Source organism: Phocoena phocoena, chromosome 1 (assembly GCF_963924675.1).
Source record: "Phocoena phocoena chromosome 1, mPhoPho1.1, whole genome shotgun sequence".
Lineage (NCBI taxonomy): Eukaryota > Metazoa > Chordata > Mammalia > Artiodactyla > Phocoenidae > Phocoena > Phocoena phocoena.
Window position 1 is genome coordinate 143,808,002 of NC_089219.1, and position 26,701 is coordinate 143,834,702.

At 45.3% G+C, this 26,701-nt stretch overlaps 1 protein-coding gene across 1 annotated transcript in view; it reads right to left on the bottom strand.

Annotated features, from left to right (window-relative positions):
• SMYD2 (SET and MYND domain containing 2) overlaps positions 1-26,425 on the bottom strand; it is a 50,673-nt gene extending 24,248 nt beyond the window's left edge. Inside the window, exons 1-2 of the mRNA XM_065877968.1 lie at positions 26,096-26,425; positions 5,495-5,558 (exon numbers count right to left, since the gene is read on the bottom strand). Coding sequence (XP_065734040.1) covers positions 5,495-5,558; positions 26,096-26,268 — 237 coding nt within the window. The 5' untranslated portion in view covers positions 26,269-26,425. The remainder of the gene's footprint in view (positions 1-5,494; positions 5,559-26,095) is intronic.
• Between the last annotated feature and the right edge of the window lie 276 nt (positions 26,426-26,701).

Genomic DNA, 26,701 nt, shown 5'->3' on the forward strand with positions numbered 1-26,701 from the left:
TTCAAGCTGTTCCTCCTTGCCTGATTGCAATCTTTATAAAATTTTATGCAAACTCAAATGGATCCCATTTCCCAGGAAAGTAATATACGAATAAATGCACAGGAAGGATTCAGAAAGACACATGCCAAAGTGTTACTAGTGATTTTCTCTGGAAGGATAAAATTATGAAGTATGGCTACTCTTTCTGTTCTTCTTTCAGTCTTTACTTTCTGATTTTTCTATATTGAGCACAGATTATTCGTGCAATAAATTCGAACAATTAACTATCGTAAAAGTAAGATAGGGAATATTTTGGTACAGTTTTTAAACTTCTAGTTCATTTTCAGCCAATGTAATAACAGCTCTGCATGACTTTCCTTTTTGCACATGGACAAAAATGCTTAAAGATGCGTAAAGAGCGTTGCAAAATTGTTTCACAGTACACCGGCACTTCCAACACCGGAAGAAAAGAGTGACTGTTATGTCATCCAGTTTTCTGCTGAGCAAACGATATATTGCCTCCCTGCGTAAGAAGACCGGATTCTTATTGCGACGTCCCCTTTTCTAACTCTCGCATTTGGTGTTTCTTTCGTTCTCATGGGGCTTTCAATCTACACCATGTCTACTTGTACACACGCACACGTGGTTTCCTGAAATGTGGAGCAGCACGCGTAGGTGATTTCTTAAAATGTGGAACAGTAAGAAAATGTCAGACTTGCTGCTCTCTACTACCATTCTCTGCGAGAGGAAGAATGAAGAGGGAATCAGGGGCTTAGTGACCATCTCACACCAAGATGACAGACACTGCTGAGCCCCCATCACAAGGACATCTGCTTTGTTTTCTCTTCCCATAAAAGAGTGATTGGGATGCACTCATTCATTCCTACACGTTTTTTCCTACTGGTGATATTAACCATTTAGAAAAAAGAGTGGCTCTGTTGAAGATGGTTCCTGTGTCTGGGTTAAGAGGACAAAGCGAATTTAACCAGGACTAACCCTATGACTCTGGCCCCACTCACTAATCACCCAAACAACGACAGGGTCATGGGAGCACTTCTTGGACATTTCTACGCTTCAGTTACTTTCTAATCGATGATAAAAGTCAAGAATGTTCGCGAACCTTTGATCACAAGCGCCTCACACGTGCCTTTTAAAATCTCCATTGGGATATGCCCCTTCCTACTTTCAAAAGCACCCTCATAATCCTATCACCTCTATTTACAAAACACAAATCGTTTTCTTCTATTTGTCAATGTTAAGCAATAATACCCTAGAAAGTTCTACTCCACAATTCCTCTATGCAATAACTTTCTAAAACTATTCTCTTCACCGTGTCATAGTACGACTTAATGAAAAAGTCTTAAGTGAGTGAATAATACACTTAGCTTTCCAGGCATATTTATAAAAATAAATATAGTTCATTAAAACACACAGGTTACAAACCAAGCCTAACTAAAAAGGAATTCTCTATTTCTTTTATATTTCCTCCCATTACCCTCTCATGCATCGTCAATTAAAATCTCTCCTCTGGCAGAGGATCCCACTGAGCCAAGTGAATGAAGAGGAAAGGAAATGGGACAAGACAGGGCCAAACTGTATACAACAAAGCAGGATCCTAAAGCCCTGCAATTAGAGAGGAGGGCCCGGGGAGAGTAAACACAGTGCTGAGGGTCTCTTAAGATGCTGCGTTTGTGGAAGGATGTGTGCCTTACACTCTTGGAGAGGTTTCTGGAAAGACAACACCACTGGAAGGGGTCTTCCCCCCTTTCACCTCAATGAAAGGTCACTTCTCAGTCTTTGACACATTCCCACAGTGCCTCTTCTCCTGGAGGGTCCTCAGCACCCCCAAGCACAGTGTTGGAAAGCAGTGAAAAGCCCTCCCCAGGCAGCCTGCACAGTCTGGTCTCGGTTCTGCTGCTGTGTCCCCTTGGGTGGGTCACCCAACCAGTGTGGACATAGTTTTCTTATCTACTGATAAACCTCCTTTCCAACCCCATCATCTGATGTGTGACTCCAGGTGGGTGGGGTCTGCCTTTGAAGAACGCCCAGTGAACGACCAGCAGCTGAGGGCCATGCTTTCTTAGGCGGAGAATCACTCATTTACCTTCTTCATTGCTGCTCTTGTTCTGTGCCACTTGTAGCAGAGTCTCCACTTTGATCCTATCCAAGCAGTCCCTTGGGCAGAACCCTGAATACATTTTTATCTGGAGCAAATGCCCCAGATTCCTCCCTAACGATTTTATGGATGAAGCCCTTATACAGCCATTTATTTCTAGGCGCTTACTTTGATTAAACCTTTATGACCATTCTATCTCATTGTAATACAGTGTCCTGCACTTACTCAGTTCTTCAGTACCGTAGGATAGAACACCTTAATGACTATTAGCCTCTTCCTTCCACATCAGGAGACAGATGAAACAAAAACGGAACTTACAGGTCAAATCCAGCCTCACCTCTAGAAAACGAGTGGCTCTGGGAGCTGTGTTATCACTTGTCCTCTAGGAGGCTACTTCTGTCACGAGGGATACTTCACAGAGCACAGGAAAACTGAATTGCAGAAGTGCTCTCCAGGACTCATGGTGTCCTAGCCCCGAACCTGGGCGACACACAGGGAAGACTGCACATCACGACGCTGGGCACAGCAAGCTGTCTTGGCCCAGACCTTCAACGTGACTTACAGTCACAGCACTGTATCCCCTCACATCCTGGGATTCCTTGCTACAAGCAATCGCATTATGCTTTAACCTGTACGATCTGTCTATAGGAGGAGAATGTACAGACTTCAAGCTGCTTGCTGTAAAGTAATAAAGAGGCATTCTGGGGGGCTTCCCTGGTGGTCCAGTGGTTAAGACTCCTCGCTGCCACTGCAGGGGTAACGGGTTCGATCCCTGCTGGGGGAACCAAGATCCCGCATGCCACGCTGCACGGCCAAAAAATTAAAAGAAGAGAAGAAAACCTTCTTTAAAAAAAAAAAAAAAAGAAGAAAAGAAAAAAGAGGCATTCTGGTTAACGTGGGTTGATGAACTCGATCACTGTGAACCTTCCAAGCAGGGCACCCATTACTGTGAGTGTGCAAATCTGGGAGACTAGGTCCTAAAGGCAGGGGGACCACAATGGCCACCTCAAGACCCCAGCCTGGACCACGATGATTCGTCAAAATAATGCCACCTGGTGAGGCCTAATGGAAGACAGCTCAGCGGCCCGCTCAGGAGACCCCGAGGTAGCTCAGCATCTCACAGATTCTCATATTTTATATTAATGCGGAGTTTACGGTTCATCAGAGAAGTTAACAAGCATTTTGTAACAAGCATTCCTCATACAATGTACACCATTAGGGATCTCAAGTTCTTAGAAACCATCCATTCTCTTAGGTGAAAAAAACAAGCCCCTCGGGTGGGGGGAAGAGACAGTCAGGGAGTTTGGGATCGACATGTGCACACTGCTATATTTAAGATGGATAACCAACAAGGACCTGCTGTATAGCACGGAGAACTCTGCTCAATGTTATGTGGCGGCCTGGATGGGAGGAGAGTTTGGGGAAGATTGGATACATGTATATGTATGGCTGAGTCGGTTTGCTGTGCCCCTGAAACTATCACAACATGGTAAATCAGCTATACTCCAAGATAAAAGAAAAAAGAAAAAAAAAGTCCCTTAAATCTAACATATGCTGTATACGTTATTCTCTGCATACAGCTAAGCTTCAGTCCAGCCTGAGTTACTGTAATATTATTATTTATAAGCCCTCACGCCTGCACACAGCATTACAGTTTACATAGAACTTTCGTATCTGTCAAATCATTTGGTCCTTACAATTCATCAAGATAGGGGCCACTGTCCTCATTTACATTTAAAGAAACAGAGACTCTGAGATGTCCTTTGTCCTATGTCCTATGAAGTTCCTAGAGCTAGTCATTTGCAGAGCTGGGACCACGTCCTCCTAGTCTTCTGTGTTTCAATAGTCTGAACGGTCTGTGAGTTACTAGCTTGCTTCTTTAAAGAACCAGAACGTCATGAGTTATTTCTTCTAGAAGTGTTTAACTTAAACATAGAAACAGCTAACTTATCAGGCCTGGAACCAAATCATGTCATTCCAGGGCTCACTGATCTCTCCAATGTCGCAGCAATCCAACCACAGAATTCTCTGTGTATGATCGGTAGGGGCAAAGTATGATCTCTCCTCTTCAAAAGAAGCCACACTCCCTAAAAACTCAACGACAAACCCATCTATATTCTCACTGCCCCACAGGCTGACAGCCTCTGGAAGCCCACAGGGAGAGGGACCATGTACGTGGCCTTCAGAACCAAGGCTGACCTTCCCAAGCCAGTGACTCAGCCTGTGTTTCATTCCCGCCAGGGCCCCTGTGACAGGAGCTCTACGGTTAGATGACACTGACATGCTAGACATCGGAGCTTAGCAACCTCTCCCGCTGCCAAATAACGCTCTTTGGAGACTTTCAGAGACCAGCTGCATAGGGAGAAGAGAGAGAGAAAAAAATGAAATCGTGGGTAATGAGGCAGATCAGGGAGGGGGGAGGGGACAGACGGGAATGACACCAAGTATGGGAAGAACAACAACAAAAAGAGGTACAGATATGTTGAAAATCCTCCCTGTCATATAGAGCCATTGTTTAATGGCATCAGCATTTCCCAAGGAGTATCGGCAGGTTTCCATTAAAAAAATAGTTTGGGGAGGGTATACTGAAGTCAAAGATCATATTCTCCCCAAATTCAAATTGCTGGAACATGGAACGCTTTTTCTGTAAAATATCTATGAACATTTTGTATAACTATACAGTATCAAGTAGAAAAGTCTGGAAGACACCACTCCTCGTCCCTCAAAGAATCTACCAAGAGCTCCTCCAAACTCCCCCTTGAGCTTCCCAGTCCCGTGTTCCGAGACTCCCTTGAGACGTATCCATCAAGCCAGATGGCCCATGGTCTACATGCAACTGCCTCCTGAACCCACTCAGCACCGACTGCTGCCGAGGCACCATCCCCAGGTCTCCAGGTCCAAGTTCAGAGCAGCTCGCCTCTGGCTGTACAAAGGCTGTGCCAGGGGCTCACCTAAGTCTAGCTGGAATCAGGCTGGGTTAGACCAGCCCAAGTGCAGCGTGTGGCCTGCTAGAGGGACATATACAAATACAGATCTGTGATAGTAAAGATTAAACAATTTTAAAGATAGCATTTTAACATTTTTCACCAGTCATCTTTGCATGTTCCGTCTGTTGCTGGTAGTCTTGGGGGGCAGACTATCAACCTTAGTGATACACATGCCTGTATCCAACATGGCCCCCCTATTTCTGATCTTCTGTGTGGCCCCAAAATGCTACTGCTGGCTGCCTGTCATCACCGGCAGCACACAGGGGGACCCAGCCACTTCCTATGCCACAAGGAGGCTTTGTAGCTCTGGCTGCAGGAGGGCTCTGGGATGCCGTGACAAGGACGAGAAGGATGTTGGGTCCCGATCTTCCGAGGAAACAGGGCCCTCCCTGCCAGCTGGCCCAACACCTACCTGACACTCCACATTGCAGTAAAATGCCTGCTTGCATCTTCCACATTTGGACAATCCTTCTTTCCTTAAAAAACAGAAAGGGCACTGTAGTGTCGAGAGGCAGGGAAACGTGAAGTTGCACATTTTTTCATGCAGTAGCAACAGCCATCTGGTCCGAAAGCACAGCCAAGAGTCACCTTACCTTGCTCTCCCACTGATAGGTGGCATTCTCCCAAAGGAGAGTTTGACCAGATTCAGCCCTTGAGTAGGAGTGAGTTAGTCAAAGAGGACACGCACCGACATTTACCGACCCCAACAGCATGAAAGGCACTTTCCAAAGAGACGAATGACACACTCTTTGACTCATGAGCCTGGCCTGGGACACCACAGCTGTTAACATCACCTGCACTATCATTCAATAGTTTGGGGCAAGTCAAAGGCTCTTATGTCCTGATTTTCTCACCTGCTAGACAGGGACAGAAATAAACAAAGCCATCTTGGAAGTTTGCGTCTGTACAGATGGAGGATTGGGTCCACCCACACTGGTGAAGATGCACCGTGAGTGGCAACTTTTAGTATTTAGAGACACAAGTGATGCAGAAGATAGGATGGAGGGTGTCAGGAGCTCAAATGTTGTCTGGGAAGCTAAGTTTAAAAACAATGCAACCCAGCAAGTGGGAACATATTCCTGAATAAAATATCCCCAGATCTGATTGGTATATACATCCACCTTGCCGGTATCCTATTGAGCGATTCTTCTGCCTCGTCATAATTAGGTCAGTCCTCCCTGTTCATTGCCGTATTATTTATCTTCCTGCTTCCCACAGAGGACAGGGATATTGCTGTTTCCCAATTGTTAGGTGCTGGTATGTTTGCTGCGTTAGACAAACCACAGTTTTTTCAAAAACTGTGAAGCCCCTAAGTTAAACCACATACAATAGAACTCTTAAAAAACTTTTTGAGGCGGGGAACCACCACGTGGTTAAATCAGAGCACTATCTGTAAAGCCCACTGTCTGATTCTCACCCACCACACTGAAGCCAGCTTTCTGACGTACAGAAATGCTGACACCGCGAAGAGCACTCTTGCTACTGTCAGGGGTGCCCCCTGCCCTGCAGCGGAGCCCCCTCACACCCATCCCTTCTGCAGCTTCCCCGGAGAGCTGACAGTTCATGATATACATATAATCACGCTGCAGAGTCCTCCTCTGCGTCTCATCAGCAAGTGGTAGTCACCACACTACTCCCACGGAATCGGGAAAGTGTTCCAAAAATGCTACTGTTGGAACGAAACAGACTGCCTTGCAGTTTTCATGACAGCGCTTGGGTTCCAAGAAGCAGACTGAAGAATGTGTGGGAGAAAAATGCATCTTGTGGTTGAGGTATAAATAAATGTTCCAAGTTTGCACATCTCAGTGGTTCAAAAAGGAACCCACTGATTTGGCTGAGCGTATTCTCCGGCCTGAAATACCCTCCGAGGAGATACATCTGGACGAGATGCACGGTCCCTGCTCTCCTGCATTTTATGCCAAGAGGAAAAGGACAGATGTGCGTGAAGACAGCCGTGAAGTGAGTTGTGAGCAAGTGCTAAGTGACAGGAACCGTGAAGGAATGCCAAAGGAATGGCAAGTACAGACAGGCAAAGCCAAGGAGGGAACTTTGAAAATTCTTTCCAAAAAGAAGTGCGTTTGGAAATGGACAATGGATGGGTAGGTGCTACCCATAACAATGTCCATCTGAAATAACCATGAGTTAAGGTTTGCTTTTGCAAGGGGGGAGGTCACAAAACCTCTCTGAGAATCTGAAGCTATCAACTCTCCCCAACCCCCGAAAAACAACAGCAAATTTTGTGAAATTTCAAAGGCTCACGAGTCACCTAAAGTCTATACATGGACTAGCTCTGAAACTAGAGTAAAGACCCCTTGATATAAAAGACTAGGAAATTATAATGTCTTTATTAGCTCTACACCATACAAAAAAACAAGGATTATATACAGAGATCTTCCTGCACAGATGCCAGCAGTAAAGCTAATATGAAACCAAGGTTTGTTTTCAGTTTCAAGGTAACATCCCAGAGAGAGAAACAGCAATTGGGCTCTGGTGAGCTCAGGAACTCTAGTGGGATTTCATCAACATGATAAATCTCCCAAAGGCCGGGTTTCATTCATCCCAGCCAGTCACCAAGTCCACGGCCACAAACAATGAAGATCAGGCAGAAAGAGCTAACTTGTCAGGATTGGCGAGAGGTTACACAATTCCTACTGTCCACCCCAGTGGTTCCCAAGATGTGGTCTGTAGACTACTGGGGGCCCGGAGACCCTTTCAGGGAGTCTGTGAGGTGAAAACCATTTCCAGAATACTACTACTGCCTTTTCTGTCTTGACATCTGCGCTCTAGGAGGTGTAAGGTGCCTGGAGGGTGAAACCTGCGATGCTTTAATACAAATCAAAGCAGCGGCACCAAACTGTCCGAGTGGTCACTGTATTCCTCACTTCCACACACTACAGCAAGGGGGGGAAAGCCAGTATCACTTAAGAATGTCCCTAATGAAATCTAAAATATGACACAAATGAACTTACTTACGAAACAGACTCACAGACACAGAAAACAGACTTGTGGTTGCCAACAGGGGCGGAGGGGTGGGAGAGAAATGGATTGGGAGTTTGGGATGAGCAGATGCAAATTATTATATATAGAATGGATAAACAACAAGGTCCTACTGTATAACACAGAGAACTATATTCAATATCCTGTGATAAACCATAACGGAAAAGAATATGAAAAAGAATGTATATAGGGCTTCCCTGGTGGTGCAGTAGTTGAGAGTCCCCCTGCCGATGCAGGGGACGCGGGTTTGTGCCCCGGTCCGGGAGGATCCCACGTGCTGCGGAGCATCTGGGCCCATGGGCCATGGCCGCTGAGCCTGCGCGTCCGGAGCGTGTGCTCCGCAACGGGAGAGGCCACAACAGTGAGAGGCCCGCGTACCACAAAAAAAAAAAAAAAAAGAATGTATATAGATATATATATCTCGGAATTACTGTCATACAGCAGAAATTAACACAACACTGTAAATCAACTATACTTGAATAAATTTAAAAAAAAAGAATGTCCCTAATGAAGCAGTAACAAATATTAACGTCACTAAACCTCAACTCTTTGGTATGTGTTTTTTTTGACATCCTGAGATGAAATGGGAAGCATTTCTGCTCCTACTGAAGGATGAGGGCTCTGTCTCAAGGAAGAGCTCTTGGCCATCCCTGGAGCCATAAACTGAACTAGCCACTGTTTTCTTGAAATACCACTTTTACCTGAAAGAACAACTTTAGACAAACTGGTTATTCAGACTTGTGTATCTGGCAGCTATATTATGGAAATGAATGAAGTGAGCCATCACATCAAGGAAAATAATTAGCAATATTTGTTGCCAATGATAAAATTGGGGCTTTTGAGCAAAAATTAAAATTTCGGAACATACGTCTGTTGCCCTAGGCTTGACAGTCTCTCGTCTGATGAGACTGGTGGTGGTTTTCATAATTATGATTTTTTGATATGGTTTGATGAAATAAAGTTTTAGAAGGTCTGCATAATTTAGTGAACCAATGCTTTCCAAATGACCAGTGTATGATGTTTTAAAAGTTACACATGGGTAAAAGAGGCATTCAAAGTCCAAGACAGACTAAGGGATTTTACGTATCAGAGTACATAAAATTCACAGATGGCTTCAGGTTGCACATTACAACTAGTCTTTAAGACAAAATCACTTACTGAGTTCTAGTGTTGAATCAAAGAATATCTGCAATTAACTGAAAAGGTTATTAAAATACTCCTTCCCTTCCAACTACATATTTGAGGCCAGATTTCCTTCGCATACTTCAACCAAAAGTACCTAATTCTCCAGACTGAATTCAGAAGCATATCTGAGAATCCACTTGTTTTCTGGAAATCCAGACATTAAAGAGATTGGCAAAACTGTAAACCACCACTATTCTCATTAATTCTTTTGTTTTGGAAAACAGTCCTCATAAAAAAAAAATGTTACAGTAACGGTTGCTGTCATTTTAAAATAAATAAACGCTTTGTAATATTCTTTATTTTTAATTATTAATACAAATATGGTATTGACAAATACCAAGGTAAATAAAAAAAGCTCTTTGGAGTTCTCAATTTCTAAGGGTAGCGAGGGCTCTTAAGACCTCCGTTATACATATATACAATGGAATATTAGTCATAAAAAGGAACGAAACTGGGTCACTTGTAGAGACATGGATGGACATAGAGACTATCATACAGAGTGAAGTAAGTCAGAAAGGGAAAAACAAATATCGTATATTAACGCATATATGTGGAATCTGAAGTTGGTACAGACGATCTCATTTACAAAGCAGAAATAGAGACACAGGCTTAGAGAACAAAGATATGGCTACCAAGGGGGAAGGGCGCGGGTGGGATGAATTGAGAGACTGGGATTGACATACATATACTGAGACTATGTATAAAATAGATAACTAATGAGAACCTACTGTATAGCACAGGAATCTCTACTCAGTGCTCTGTGGTGACCTAAATGAGAAGGAAATCCAAAAAAGAGGGGATATATGTCTACGTACAGCTGACTCACTTTGCAGTATAAACTAACACAATATTGTAAAGCAACTATACTCCAATAAAAAAAAGACCAAAAAGTTTGAAAACTGATCTCTTGCAATAGTTCCATCAGCTGTGAAGAAGTTATTATTCCCGCTTTTCAAATGAAGATATTGAGCATCCTGGAGGTGAAACAGCTAACCCAACACGGTCATTCAGAAGGTGGGTAGCAGAATCAGAATTCACACATCAAGGTACATACTATGTCTCCATCGTGCAAAAATATCCTTCCTTGAGTACTGTGACATAAAACAAAAATAATCTATGTGTCTGGATAACAGTAATAACAAAGTATAAGTAGAGGCATTCTTTACTCTGGTCTGCATAATGTCCCAGCTCCAATGGTATCCCATTAATGCTACTTGGCTTCAAAGATGCAATGGGGAGAATCCAGGATCATTTCTGAAAATGAGATCTGGGGAGGGAGCATCCCCACAGAGGGTCTCTCAATCAACTATTCCAGAGGAATCAATGTCACCTGAAGCAGACTGGAATAAAATAAGGATTACTTTTGTATTCAGTCTGTGCAAAGACGGTCCCTCTGCCTCATTCAGTGTGCTAAATCCAGGTGTTTCTCAGACACTGGGCCAGTCCAAGCAGGACCGTGTCCTCTGGGAACTGGGTGATAGAACACTGCAGCTCTCACAAACAACAGAAAAGCCTTGTCTGGCTCAGAGGCAGATTTTACTGTATATATGCTTATGGAGTCATCTACCTGGCCACATGTGAATTTTCTTAGCAAAGATTCCCCTGAGCCAAACTACCTTCACAGTAGAAAAGGAGAGAAGCTAAGCCAATTACGGAGAGTGAACAGCATAAGAATCTACTTTGATCTATTTGGTAATAGCAGTTCTCGATGAAATGGGGTAGGGATGGGAGCTCTGTTTAAATTATCCTGATACGTGCTTCAGTTTTTCCCATAGCTTTTCATAGGGAGAGATGTACACGTTTCGTAAGTCTAATGGTTGAAACCCAAACTAAAATTTGCTGAGCTGGAACATGCACTGTGTATGTGTTTGAGAGAGAAAGAGAGAGCTCCTGTGAGAGTTTGACTACTGCTGACTGCAAAGTTTGGCCAGAGAGAAACTTCATATGGGAGATCCATTTTCACTGTAGCAATATACAGGCTTTTAGAATAAACTCTGGTCCTGCAGAAGACACAGCTGTAAATCTTTCATTTGCAAAGTAACCTGATCTGAATTGTCCAGGAGGTTTGGGGAAAGACTGCAAAAACCAAGAAAAGAAAACTGCCCTCAAAGAAACGATAAATAAAGGTCATTTGGAGGAATGAAGTGAAATAACTGAAAAGGAAGGGAACTAAAGGAAAGTTACTGGTGAAATCACACTCATAACCTCTTGGAGTGGCTCTCAACCTCGGCTGCATGGGCCCGTCTGGGGGTGGGGTTGGGTCTAGCAGTTCTCATCAGACTGATTTGTGCTGGGAGTTTTAGAGAACTACCCGGATCCAACGTGCTTCCAGAATGCAGAACCACTGGCCTAGGCCTATGGTCATCCATTTGGGTTGAGTGTTTCTGAGTGCTAAATTTGCCGAAGAAGAGTGCTGAAGCATTCTTCTCTGCAATGCAGACTTTACAATGTAACTCTTCTTAAGAATGACTGGCACACACAGGATGTATTAGGTTGTTTAGCTACCTTGATGATGGTCAGAATAAAGTGGCAGACCCCGTATTTTCGAACTATGACAAGCAAATATTCTAGAAGCCAGGTGCAAATTTTAAAAAAGGAAGGCTCAGCTTTCTTTCCGCCTCCTCCTGATTCCCGCTTCACAATGTAGGATGAAAACGATGAGTTACTTTTCCTACTTCCCCATCTCAAGTCCTTTCTTCTTGCTGGTGCCGGAGGTGCTGTGCAATCTTGGGCAAATTAGTAATCCTTTCTGAACCTGTTTCCTCCACTGTAAAGATACAGTTTCTACCTCATAGGTTTGTTAGGCAAATTAAATGAGAAAATAACCCGTGAAGCCTAGGACTACTAGACTTTTAATTAGCCTTCATTCTTTTGTGTGTGTGTGTTTTTTTTTAAGTGATGTCAACTCCTGAAATATCTTCAGGACAATGTCACTCAGACGCATAGTTAGAGGATTTATGCTTCTAAAGCCTTTGTTTTACAGGCAAACATCTACCCTGCTGTGAATGGAAGGGCTCTTTGAACTTAAGAAATGGTTCTATCCACAAAGGGAGGAAAGAAATGTTACAGGAAAATGCAAGTATCTGATTATTAGCGACTGGGACAGAACTTAGAAGACACGCTCCTGTCATTTTCTACTGGAGGAGACACACGCCGTGTTTAATTTTCTTGCTTTAAAAATTCGGAAGCCACGAAGATCAACAAGTTAGGGTTGTAATTAACAACTCCTGCTAGTTAAATGCGTTGCCACAGGCGCTGTTGGTGGAGATCAAAAGGATTTGATCCTGCAAGCTCCCTCCTTTCTGCGACTGAAATGAATGCTTCGTGGGTTTTCCCCATGAAAGAGAATGATACTGGCATGGAGTGGGTTTGCAATAACAATTACTTTTAACTAACGGTGACAGAAGAAATGACAAGTAGGCTCTGTTGAACAGAGGCAGTCCCAGCCAAATGAAAAAGAGAAAAGGAAAAAAGCCCCAGTGGCGCAATGTAACTTCTCCACGGGTTGAAATAAGACAATCAGAAACAAAGTTAGCCTCCCACCCAGAGAGGGTGGTTACACTAGCAAATTTCTATTTGAGAGAAATAAAAATTGGAGAAATTGTGGCAGAACCCTATTATAACCCTGGTCAGGGGACAAGGATAATATTCAGGGTACTGGTTTTTGTGTAAGAGTGAAAGATGCTCCACATAGCACTTTAATCCACAATGTAACAGTGAAAATGGGACCACTTGCTGTGGGAACGTCTTCCCAGAGCAGGGCTGAACCTTCCCCTGGGCATCAGGCTTTGTTCTGAGGCTTGTTAAAAGTTAGAGCCCAGGGCCTCCGGGGAGGCGGGAAATATTTAGAGCAGTAAGGCAGCAACTAATAGGTTTTCCCCAATATTGGAATAGGAGCTGTGATTTACAGGGATAAAGCTGGGCTTGGTGGTCAGCACTGAATGGTTGACCTTGTTATAAAACGATGACCCTGGGGGAAATGGGGTGACGCAGGTCAAAGGGTATAGGTTCGGTTGTAGGAAGAATAAGGATCTACTGTATGGCTCAGTCACTACAGTTAATAATACAGTATTGTATGCTTGAGAGTTGCTGAGAGTTGAGCTTAAGCATTCTTGCCACACAAAAGGAAGTTACCTAGGTGAGGTGATGGATGTGTTGATTATCTTGATCTTAGTAATCACTCTACAACCTCTATGTATATCAGGTCATCACATTGTACACTTTAAATACAGACAATCATATCTGTCAATTATTCCTCAGTAAAGCTAAAGAAATACTGTAGACACGACTCTCCACATCACTGATTCATGAGAAGTCAGGCTCAGCAATGAAAAAAACGGTGAGGATGCTAATTTAGGATTTGTTTTAATGCAGGCGCTAGTTGAGATGAAATTTACCTTTGCCTTAGAAAGAAAAACATTCATGAGACGTATGGATAGAGCAGAGAACTGCTGACCCTACTGAACAGTGAACATTATATTACTCTTTTCAGCCACTGGACAACACCTACAACCAAGCCTCATCTTGCAGGCCCTGTAAAATCCCTAACAGCTGAATCCTGCCAGGAGAGATGTATGCGCTTTTATATTTAACATTCTCCTCTGAAACTCTGTATCAGATTTTGTGGGAGATGAGAATGACACTTCCTTGCAATTTGCCTTTGACTTCTCTGATGCCTACCGATTGAGAAGTCAAAAGGAAAGGAACAGGGGCCATAGGGCAAGTGACCGAGCCAACTCCCGGGCACTTGACCGAGGTGACGGTGGCATCTTTGAACAGCTGCGAAGGGCCGGAGAGACCTAAACTCAGAAGCTTGCGGGCTGCCGGCCCGTCTCGGCCTCCGCACACGGCCGTGGGCAAGTCGAGTTCGAACACTTGCTGAATTAAGAGCCCGCCTAAAACGTGATCTGGCCCTCAGTTTCCTCGCCTGTGACATGGGTACAGTGTTGCCAGGGGAACAGGGTTGCCTCGGGCCTAGGTGAAGCAGGGTGCATGTAATGCCCTGCCAAGTAAGAAGCGGGGCGAAGGCCTGGTGGGACGCAGCGGCCCGGGGAAGCGGGCACCCCATTCATCTGCCCAGAAAGCTGGCCATGGAGCACGTGCCGAGCAGAGCAGAGCAGCGCCCCTCTCCTCGGCTGACTTCAGGCACCAGCCGTAGAGAGTGGGTGTGCGGTGGGCCTGCACCCTCTGGGTGCGAACCACTTGACTTTTGCTGTCTTCCTAGATCTTTCCAGCAGCCGTCTGGGGTCAGTGTCGTAGACAGGGAGACTTTGCTGAGGCCGCACAGCCTGGAGTGAAGGAGCCAGGGTTGGACCCAGGTGTCAACCTGCTCTACCCGCAGGCCTTCCAGCAGGTGGCTCCTGCACCCCAAGGGGGCCTGTGCCGTGCCTCCAGAAGGGACTCGGCCCTCCTCCATGAGACCCACCCATCACTCGTGTCCCCTCTGTTTCCATCATCAGCCCCAGTGTCTGGAAAACCTTAACAGGTAGCATAATTATGATGCTGGAACCACGGGCTCAGAGTTGTGAGTTTCACCATACAGGGCAGGGCCTGCCCCTGGGCAGTCTAGGCGTGGCCACGTTGGGATCCTTTTCCCCAGAACCTAAGCCACCCACCGCCCGTTAGGATGTCTGGCCCTCAAAAGGAGGGGCTCTCTGACACACGAGATCATCACAACAGACCTGCCTCACTTTCTTTGTTAACAGACTATATTAAGAAAAAAAACAAAAACAAAAACACAGTTTTAGGGACTTCCCCGGCAGTCCAGTGATTAAGACTCTGAGCTTCCACTGCAGGGGGCACGGGTTCGATCCCTGGTCGAGAACGAAGATCCCGCACGCCCTGCAACGTGGCAAGCAATCAATCAGTTTTAGATTTACTGAAAAGTTAAGAGTATGGAGTGCCCTCGTTACAGCCCCCCACATACACACACACCCATGCACACACACAATTTCCTTTATTGTTAACATCTTACATTAGTTGTACATTTGCTACAATTGATGAAATGATATTGACACATTATTAACTAGAGTACATAGTTTGTTCAGAGTTTCTTAGTTTTTCCCCCATGTGTTTCTTCTGTGTCAGGATCCCATCAAGGATGCTACATCACATGTAACTGTCCACCTCACTTTTTCATTCTGAAGGTGCACTATTGAGAGAGGAGGTTAAAGAAGCACATAATTGCTTAACTTGTTCTCGGCTTTAAGTCTGAGAAAATGCTAGGGAGGAGGCTGCCGCTGGGGGCTGCGTTTTGGTGTTGTGTCTGGCAGGTGCCAGCCGAGTGGGGCACCGGGTCCTGGGGAAAGGCAGGGCCCTGAGGAGGGGCTTCCCTCCAGAGCGACCCTTCTCAGAGCGGCCCCTCGGGTTGGGGTGATGGGAAGTTGTGTTTAGAGGATAGAAAATTTCTGTCTGGGGTGATGAAAACATTCTGGACATGGAGATGGTGATGGTTACACAAATTTACTTAATACCACTGACTGTAAAGCATTAAAAATGCTTAAGTTTTATGTATATTTTGCCACAGTTTTTTTTAAAGCTGAAAAAATAAATATGCAATTTAAAGAAGAAAAAAAAAAGGAAAGAAACAACCAATGAGTCCTCTCATATAGGAACTGACAATAAGCAACAGCCACCATTTCTTCCAATGGGACAATAAATGACAGATGTTATCAACAGTACTTTGTAACGAGCACAATACTAGATCCTCCTATGACTGCCGATGCCCTAAGTTCTACAACACCTAGGTGATTAAATATCAAGGAAAAGGACAAAATCAAAGTCATACAAATGTAACTATTTAAAAGCTTAAAATGTTCCTAACAACACCCCTCACTTCAACATTCTGGTCACAGAGTAGAAACAGACCATGTAAAAATACCTTTATAACCTAATGATAAGCCTGAGTTCCAGAATACGGTCAGGCCCTCTGCCGCCAAACGTGAGTATTGACTCCTGGCCCCAGAAACATGCGACCTGCTCTAAATCTTGCAAGAAAGTGCACCTTAATTGGTTACAGAAGAATTTTAAGAGGTGACACTCTCATCCTCTTCATTTCATTTTCCTACAGTCAAACAATAAAAAATCGAATTGTCAATCTACTTAGGTGAATTACCCCGATTTTGGACTGGACCTTGATAATTCCAACTTATATATCGTTTGAACAGATACAAATAAAGAGTAAAATAAAGTACTAACTAAATAAAATGAAGAGATTGTGGGCTGAAGTATTGAAGAGGAAGCTTCATAAAAAGAGATGCTGCGATGTGGGGAGTTCCCTGCGGTCCAGTGGTTACAACCTGGTGTTTTCACTGCTGTGGCCCAGGTTCAATCCTTGGTCAGGGAACTAAGATCCTGCAAGCCTCGTGGTGTGGCCCGAAAAAGAAAAAAAAAGAGATGCAATTTGAGCTGGGTCTCTGTTCAGGATGAACAGACTTAGAGTAGAAGCCCTACCAGGGAAGAAGTCAGAGGGTAAGTAGGGGAATAATGCACAGAGGAGCATTCCTGGTTCAAGTGGACATTGGGAAGAATGAGGAGTGACAGCACCTTTGTGGGGTACTGGAAAGACCACTCAGATTTTGTTTAGGGTTTAAATGAAAAAGTAGCGAGGGATAACGCTAGGCAGGGTGGGAAGAGCACTGAATACGGAGGACTTGAGCAGTCAAGATTTTGTCCTGAAGAAAACAGGGATCAATGAAGGGTTCTGTGGTTATTTATAAGGATTAATTTCCAAGAACAAGCAGAGCTGTATATATATTGGTACGTGATGTACATATATAGATAGGTGATGAGGCCTGTCCAAAGAACCGCTAGTAAAATAAGTTGCAGAAATGAGACTATTCATTTAATAAATATTTACTGAGGTTATGGGGTGCCAGGCCTCAGGCTAAGTGCTAGGCTACAAAGTTGAGTAAGACCTGGTTCCTGAGTCAAGGAGCGAGTGTATGAAGGAAGTATGCACAAGGTGCTATGGGTGCAAGGACATGCGAGTGTGTGTGGTGTGTGTGTGTGTGTGTGTGTGTGTGTGTACCACTATAAGCAGTTTGGAGCTGCTGAAATGAAACTAACACTGCAGAGGAAGGTGGACCCAAACATCACCCCAGATGCCCAGCCCTTGGAGCGTGCCAGCAGGCAGCACTGACCCTACAGTGGAGTTCTACCAGGGCCACTCTCTGAAGATGCACAGAAAGAGAAGGTGGCAGTGGGCTGCTTTCCCCCTCTGTGCCTAGAAAATATTTAGCAGCTAGGTGCCTTGAAAGGCCTGAACATGCGCCGAAATCAATTAAATATTGAGTGAAATAAGTAGGCTGTTTCTAAATCTCTACTACTTTGGGAGCTTGAAAGTTTTTAAGGTGAAAAAACCCTAAAGGTTTTTTTTTTTAAGTAGTATTTAGATATATTTATTCAGGTGTATGAGTAGACTAAATTTCATCGACTTCTAAAAAATGTCTACCCAAAGTGCTGCTGTTTTAACACAATGCAGGGATGCCACAATTTTATTAGACCAAACTATTATCTGATCAAAGCACTCCCTTAGTTTGCATAAGTCATGAACCAGCGTGTGTGATTAAACTTCTTTGTTAAGAGCTTTCTTTATGACATACTTTATCAGGGTTCCATAAAATGAAAACACTCAACCCAAAACCTTATGCCTTTAACAAAAAAATCTGCTAAAATGACAAAGTTCAGTGCACTACAGTGTCAACTAAAAACTGTCACTTGCCATCTGCCTCTACAAGGATGAGGTCACTAGCCACTGCGGTCGGTGACCTTCGACACCCCCGAAAGGAGTTCAGGGTGGAGATCAGGAACGAGGCGCTCTGTGCTCTGGAAAGAACTGGCAGAACAGGCCTTCAGATAGTTAGAAATTTTTAGAAGATTTTATGAGCCCAATTTCTGACACCTTCTCATATCCAGAAAAGCACTGAAATGATTAACAGAGACATCTGCTCGTCGTGACTAGCAGCAACCCTCCTGAGACTGGCAGGAACCTTCTGCCAAAATGTGTGCTTGACTCCATGTACGCCCCTTCACCAAAATCGCATATACACTGACCTCGTCACACCCCACCTGCTAAGAGCAGTCCCTCAGAGCTCTCTGAGAGGCTGTGTCCCGGGCTACAGTCCTCATTTTGCCCCAAATAAAACTTAACTCACAACTCTCATGTTGTGCTTTTCTTCAGTCGACAACGGGTTTATAAAGATGAATAAAACCTACTGGAATATAAGCTCTGTGGAGGGAGGGTGTCCCTTTTCTGCACAGTTGCTTCCTAGGGATTCAGAACTCAGCGAGGGCTCCATAAATATAAATATTTGCTGAATACATTAAAAAAAGAATCCCTGCTCTCAGGGAGTTTACCATCTGCTCACAATTAAATGTCTCTTACTGTTGAGGTTTTAAGAACATGTGAAGCTATCACCGTGAACAGCAATCATCACTCTGCTACAGATTTGTGCAACTGACAGGTTAAGAGATTTTTCCCATTGCACAAGGGTGGTTCCTGTACAAACATTGCTGTGGTAAGGAAAATCAACAAGATGTGAGCCCAAGGGCCCATATCCCTTGAAAAGCCTTTCCTGGTCCTCACAGACTGAAGAGAAAAAGCTCCTCCCGTCCAAGATCTTTTCATTTTGCCACAGATGGCAACATAACTCCTTGCAAGTGCCTGGATATAAAATCCTTGAGATTTTACTTGACTCAGGTGAAAAACTGCATCTTGCTGGTCAGCCGGTTTCTTTCCACCTCTCCCCCCAGGATACGCCTATGTCTTCAGGCCTCAGTGTGAAATTCGCTTCTTGGTAAGCGAGTCGCCCTTATTTTTCCTCTCCCCCACGGTGACTGCTGATTCCCGGGGCTCTGAGACGCCTTGTTCGTCATAGTGCACTTGCTGATACACGCCGGTGGCTCAGCTATCACAGGCGAGCGTTTATTTTGGTTTCTAGGGACTATAAACTTGCCAAAGATAAGCACTTATGGATTCTCCTTCTTTAAAAAGCAAACCCAATCCGTGTTAATAACATACATGCCATATTTCCACTCAGTCATCTGAAACCTTCCACTTTGTCCCTAGATTTTATGTTAATAAATTGGCACGGGGAGTTCCATAGTATTTTTAAATTTTTGATTGAAGAAAAATCTGAGACACGCAGCTGGATTCTCAGCAAGTGCATGGACTAGAAAGATAAGTTGTTTCCTGAACCCTCAAGACGTTTTGGTATTATTTTCCTGCTAAATTGCATATTTCTGGCCTTCAGAGAAGTCTAGAAGAGATCTGGTTTCCTTCTGTTCTATTGTGTTGGTGTGAACGCCTTTGCAATTGAAAAGGAGGCCTCCGAGGGTGGTAGGAACAGAGTCAGCAGAAGTTACACAAAGTGAGGTGTGTGGCTTTGTGGCTGGTTAGAGCGCCTGTGCTAATGAGGCCAAGGTCATGGGTTCAGCCCCTGAAAAGGCAGTTACTTCAGTCAATTCCCCGCTGGAGGGCTGCACCCCTAAACTACCACAGATTTGCTAGAAATCCAGAGATGCAAGGGTTGGGGATGTGAGTGGGAGAGTGATGGTGGTGTACAGAGGCTGATATTGCGAATCCCTTGAGAGGGGACTGAGAAACCTCTAATGCCAGAGCTGGCCCCTCTCCAGGGCAAGAGGACTGCTCCAGAAACCACCTAGCCGCCAGGCTGACCAAAGGACGGTGCAAAGTCTGCATCTGGTCAAGTACAATCAGGGTGGCCTGTTCCATGTCTGTCTAGTTCCCTGGAGGTCATCAGGACATATATACTCACAGGTGCAAAGACAAATAGGCAAACCCAGAGAGGGGCTGTCTGTGAGAGAACAGGAAATGGGAATGCAGAATCAATAACAGAGGAGAAATTCATTTCAGTCAAACTGTCCTTACGCAGATCAGATGAAAGCATGCCTTGAACTCAGAAATGTGATTACTCCACTTCTGACGTTCAGAAAACAAGGTGTGTGTATGGGTGGGAGTGACCTCAGTTATTACTGATGACTCCAATTACATAAGGGATATTTGTAATTATTGATTGCCTCCTTGGGAAGCAGAAATAAAGTGGCTTAAAATTGTAATTATTTCATATTTTCTTTACATTGACAAGAAAAAGAAAGGGGATAATAAACCTCAGGCAAAAGAGGTACGTCTCAAACACCAAAATCAAGTAGAAACTTTCTTTGCATTTTGCTATTTCAAATTCTACAACAGACAACGTCACTGTCCCAGGTTCTCACCCGTTCTGAGTTCTCCTGAAGACCAGTTGCTGCCCAACTACAGCCCTGAGCCCTGGATCTTCCCAAAGAAATTTAAGACATTCCTGAGGATCTTTAAAAGAATCTTCTGACAGATAGTGTGCCATACGCTTGTCCTACAGGAATACCATCCTGGGGCCTCTTAGCAAAGCTGCACCATGAATTCTGTTTCCAAACCATGCCCATTTAACCTTGCACAGAGTAGAGTTCTGAAGACTGGGTATGTTTAAGGAAAAAAAAAAGGACAGGGCGTTTATACTCTCATGCTGCCCTACCAGAGGGCACAGAAACAAACTCTTTATACGTAGCTATAAACACTAAGATGGTAAACTTGTCTTAAATAACTTGAGCATATTGAAAAATGTCCCAAACCCACAAAAGGACCAAAGCCTTGTATTTCTTTTTACATTTTATCAGGTAATAGTGGATAATACAGAAGAATATATGTAGCTCTTATGCAAATTCCAAAGCATTGGAATAAAAAACCTCTGAACCCAAAGCAGCACAAGATACAAGACAGCTGAAACAATTTATTTGTTGAACTGTTAGAAACAATGCGTTAATCTGTTGAATTATCTCTTGGGGGAAGGGGAAGCAAAAGAAGAGAGGTGATAAAAATTGCATTCACTTGAGAAATCAGAAGTGAATTAAGTCCTGGTGTCCAGGTGTGAACCACACGGTAGATTCAGGTCAAAAGGGGCAGGGAAGGAAAACAACACTCAGAATAGGAAGACATGGTTCCCTCCACAAAGGACACAGAGGCTGGCCCTAGGACGCGCTCAATCAATATCTGACCCCAAAAATGTGAAATTCAAGGAAACAACCTTTCCAGCCCTCAGTTACTTCCTACATAAAATGGGATAAGGTCTTCTCTACACAGGCCATCTTTGGGAGGATCAAAATAAGAATGTATCTGGAATGCTTTGTGAGCTGCAAAGCGCAACACGATTTAAAGGAACGTCATTTTATATGGGATCTTCACATTTTTGTGAGAGGATTTTGTGCAATTGCTTTTGGGAGGGAAAGGTGTTAGATGGTGGTTTTAACTCACCAGGGTTTGAATTTCACTTCAGGATATCCTGCTGCCGTTCTGTCTCTTTCATCTCAAATCGTTTCCAAATGTACAGCTTGGTCACTGAGCCCTGATAAGCTATAACAGAAACTATGCTCCCGCGTATGAAAAATGTGCGTGTTCTGGCACTCGGCACATCTGAAGTCCTGCAGGACGGCTCCTTGCCACAGCTGAAAGAATCATGCTGGAAGCAAAGAGCAGAGAGGAGCCATGGTATCCTTGCTAGGTGGAAAATTCTGGTTTCCTCCATTTCTCTTTTCAAATATTTGTTTAATCCCACGGTAAAAGAGTATTAAAGTATCTAAGCACTTTGGAGATACACGAGCCTCATTTTTTTCAAAAAGCTTTATCTGTGTAGGCTAATCATATCAGTTCTGTCAGGTTTCGAAAAATACTGAAAATTGATTCCAGACGCCCATTATTATGCTGGGGGGCCCAAGGTTGAGAACTGCCACTTTTAACTCTGGGTCAACATGCCATCTGAATGATGACTCCATTGGCCAACAAGATACAGTATCTCCTTCCCAGTTTTCCCCACCCCAATGCCACCACCATAAAAAAATGTCCCTGAAGTGAGACTATGTTATCACACTATTTAACATTTAGCCAAGAGAGCTTATCAAACACGTCCCTACGAGCAAGACACCGGGCCAGTTCTGACAGCTCCCGAAGTGTCCGGGCCGTGCTAGGCACTTGACTTCACTGTCTCAGGGCCAGCTCAGTGGGTGGTAATGTGCACAGTTTACAGACACAGGAACCCGGGAGTTCAGACAGGTTAAATAATTTGCCTCAAGACAAACCATCGGGAAGGGATGAAGCCAGAATTCAAACCCAGTCAATCTGGCCCCGAAGTCCCTCCTTTGTAGTCTCTAAATAAACAAAAAACTTGAAATACTGAAATGTTGAAAATGGCAACCCAATACCTCATTATCTACTATACAGATGGCTTAACTTTATACTCTTTCATGTAACTTTTTTAGAGGAAATCTGTTGTCTGTGTATTTTAATCTTCCTACCCATTTCTTAAAAATACATGTAAAAAGATGGAGGGAATCCTTTATTGGAGCATATGTGTCCAATTTTTCATTCAGAGAACAAGATAATTTGAGAACAATCTGAAGCCATTTCTCTCCTCAGAGACTCTCCAAGTCTCAGAGAATGTTCTTGGAATAAGCAGAATCACAGCAGCCCTGGGGATGACACCCCCTTCTGAGAGCAGCTTCAGGCCCAGGGCTCTTTCAGAGAACCTTAAGAACAGGATCAAGGGTTCACATCTCTTAATACTGATTAAGATCAACTAAAGATGACTTCAGTTTGGTAAAACAGTGGGGAAGAGATGAATGCTGCTATAGAAAAGAAATCGGGGGGACATTACACCTGTATAACTGCTGAAATAGGCCATCTCAATCACAGTATTTTGATCGTGCAAACACTTTAATATTTAAGTCAACCACTCTGACTGAGCCAGACAGAATATAAATTTCCTGAAACCAGGTTCCAACAGCTCTAGTCCAAGGAGGTGAAGTGGGCCTTCCTACTTTGCCCTGATACGCTGAACAAACAGACAAAAAAGACAAAATTCCTGCCTTTAAATGACCCATGAGCCAAGAGAATGAAAGATCAAGAGGGGTACATCCGCCCTCCTGAGGAACTGCACACACAATGAATATTCAGATGGAACCCAGGGTTACAGATTTTTTCCTTTCTGAGACAAATACTAGCAAGTGTTCAGAGATGTCAAATACCAAGTGAAATATAATGTAAAAAATGTGCCACAAAATGCTGGCCAGGCCAACGTGTGTGTGTGTGTGTGTGTGTGTGTGTGTACATAAAACGCATCTGAGAGGTCTGATGAGGACAGCTCCCTACTGGAAGACATTTATATTTTTAGGGGCTGCCTTCTAGCAGCTGAGGCAAGATACACATCTTCCCAAGTGTCACCCTGAGTAAATGTGACACAAATACAAACTTTTGTCTGCACTGTCCTGACAGTAAGAATCCCACTCCACTGTGACTTAAGAGAATTCCCATTATTTTTCAACTTATAGAACATAGTTATTCCTGAAAAAAATCACTTATTTTCCTTCAAAGTAAGTCAAACCCTGATACAATTAATATGATAGGGAAGATCTGTAGTGGCTCATTTGTCTTAAGCAACGTTATTTACCTTCAACTTCTGGTACAAGAAACGATAAGGTGTAGTTTTCTTTTTACGGGAGGGGAGGGGATGTTGTGGATTTTGCCCTGTATGCTTCAGTATTTGAGAATTCTGCTCCTACCCCCTGGGGGAATCATGGGGACATATATGCTTTCCTCTAGTACAGCTGGACAGAACAATTTGTCCTCGGTCTATACAGACAGTTGACAGAGGAAATGGTGTTAAATCTATGAGAATGATCTAGCCGTTAATTCCAAACTAATCGCATTTAATGGAAACCAGAGTGGAGTACAAATATATCTCTAATTTCACAGGTATCATGATGTCATCATTTCTTGTGTGTTATTTTAGTTGATTTCAAATGAGTCCTTGGGGAAAGAGGAAAGGAGCTGTGGATGTTGACAGAAGTTCACCTAAGCCAGAGAAAAGCTGGGGGAGGTACAGCAGTCCCACCCCAATGCAGGGAGGGGGTAGCCCTGGTGAGGGATCTAAGGCAACAGTGACACTGATGAACGTCATTCAGAAAAAGGGAAAACAAAGGCAAACACTGTCCCATATAGCAGGGTGATTTGCCAAGTTGCACCTTGACTGTACCTTCCTGTTCTAAGGTCGGGGGTGTGTGTAGTAGATAGAGTGTGGAGGCTCACAGCAAAAGAGAAGAATCTCTCAGCTCTGCTTCTCCACTGAGAACCCAGCTGGATTTGATCTTTAATTCACTGGAGGAGTGGTCAGGCAACTACCATCTGAGCACCTACTATGTGCCTGGTACCGCAGTCTTCTCTCCCACGCTGGACCCCAGGAATCACCAGGATCCCTGATGGAGGGAGGCCCCTTCTGTGCTGGGTGACCTTGCTTTGCTCCTGCCACTCCAGACACCCACACTGCTTCAGACTCTGAGCCACAGCAAGGCTCAGAAGATCAAGGGACCAGACACAGCAGCCTTTTTAACTTTGGGAAAACCCAATGCTCACTTCACTCAAACGTCGCAAAGTGGTGCCATGACCCTTTAGCTCTTGGCTCACCAATTCAAAGAGCCACATCACATACAGCCCTTAAGCTGCCCACGGCATGATTCTGTGTCTAGTTCCTTTCCAGGTCCCCCCAAGCGGAAGACAGCTCTGGCAGGGAGTCTGGACAAGACTACTATAGTATTTAGCTTTTGTCCCTTCTTTTGCTCTGTCTTACCGTGGAATGAGAGGAACACGTCTCGGAGATTGAGTACTTCAGCGTGTGTTGGACTTGAGACCTGTATTCCAAAGGTACCCGCAGGACCTCAGGTGGGCTTAATCTAGCCCAGGAATCTCCACTTCAAAGATGAAGAAACTGAGGTTCAAAGAAAGTAAAGCAGGGTCCTGGAAGACCCTGTACAAACTTAACTCCAATGCCATGCTTCCTGCCTCAGTAATTTTATTGAGCACTTAACTAGGTAGGAAATGGGCAGAACTGAAGACACCAGACTTCATTTTCTTAACTATGGGTGTGACTAGACATACACAGTGACACTTCCTCTCTGGGCATTAGTTTTCTCCCCTGTAAAATGGAAAGAGTGTTGCATTCATGATTTCTAACACGACTTTCAGGTCTGAAACTATCATAAGGCTTGAAGATATAATTATGTGTTGGTATATGTGAAGATATACACATATACACACATACATGACATGCTACAATTAAATACCAATTCCAGCCATACGTTCTGCCTCATCCCCCCAGCAGCCATGTTTTCCCAGTCCCAAACCAGGGCTAGATACGTCCCACCAGTGCAGCCCCTCTGAACCACGGGTGTGTGGTCAGTACTCCTCTGGCTTCTCTCCGAATACCAAGTGCAGAGGGTGACAAGAAAGAAGAGGGGCCATGTACTTTACATGAAATATTAAGTGTCATTAAGTTCCTTGGAGGAAACACAGCAAGTCTGCGGCAGAAGAGACTGTGGGGCACAGAACACATCGCAGGAAGCACAAGTTAAAGGTGACAGGCTGTGGCTGCGCGAACCTGGGGCCCCGCTGGCAACGCACCGAGTGGGCAGTGCATGCCAGCGCTGGGAAGAAGCCTGGCTCCAAGCCCACGTGTCAGGGCAGAACCCTGCACCTCGCCAGTTTGCACATCCCGCGGGAGCGACTCGGAAAACATGCCGTGCAGGACGTGCGGCGAGAACTTGGCTGGTCTTTCCTAACGCACGTGGCACAGCCGGTCCGGGGTTCAAGGGCGCAGCCCGCCCCCTCCCCCGCGAGCCGCCGGCGCTAGGACCCCGCGGTCCGCACGCACTTCCTCCCGCCGCGGTCCGCCCGCCCGTCCGTGCGGCGCCCCAGGCTCCCGCCCGCCACCGCCGGCCCGCACCGCCCTACCTGGCGAAGCAAAACTCGCAGTGGTTGCCCCGTTCGTTGATCGTGAGCACGTAGGCGTAGGCCGGGCAGGAGAAGAGCAAGTCCCCCACCTGGAAGGGCTGCAGGGCCCGCAGCCCCCGGCCCTTGCCGGGGCTGCTGAAGCGCTCCAGACCGCCGTCGCCCTCGGCCCTCATGCCGGCGGCAGGGCTGGCGCGGAGGGTCCCCGGCGCCGGCGGAGCCCCCAGCTACGGCTCCCCGCGAGCTGTTATTGGAGAAGCGTCACCCAGAGCCGCGGGGGGGCGGGGTGGGAAGCTGCCCGGCGGACGCGGTGGCAGCCACCGCTCCCCGGAAGGGACGGCGGCCCCGCCCGGCCCTCGCGCGCCCCCGGGAGGCGGGGGACCTGCCCGGCGGCCCCGCCCCGCGTGCGGGACCCTCGGCTGCCGCCTCGCACGCGCCCGGGGCCGCTTCCGGTGTGGCAGCTACCAGGATCTGCATTCCAGGCGGCTCCTGGAAGGAGGGCGGGAGGCGTCTGCGCCTCCGCGGCGTCTCCACGGAGAGCGCTGGACGCTGCCGGCTTTCCGGTGGGCGGGATGGGGTCGCCCGGGGGTCAGGTATCCAACGCCTCCG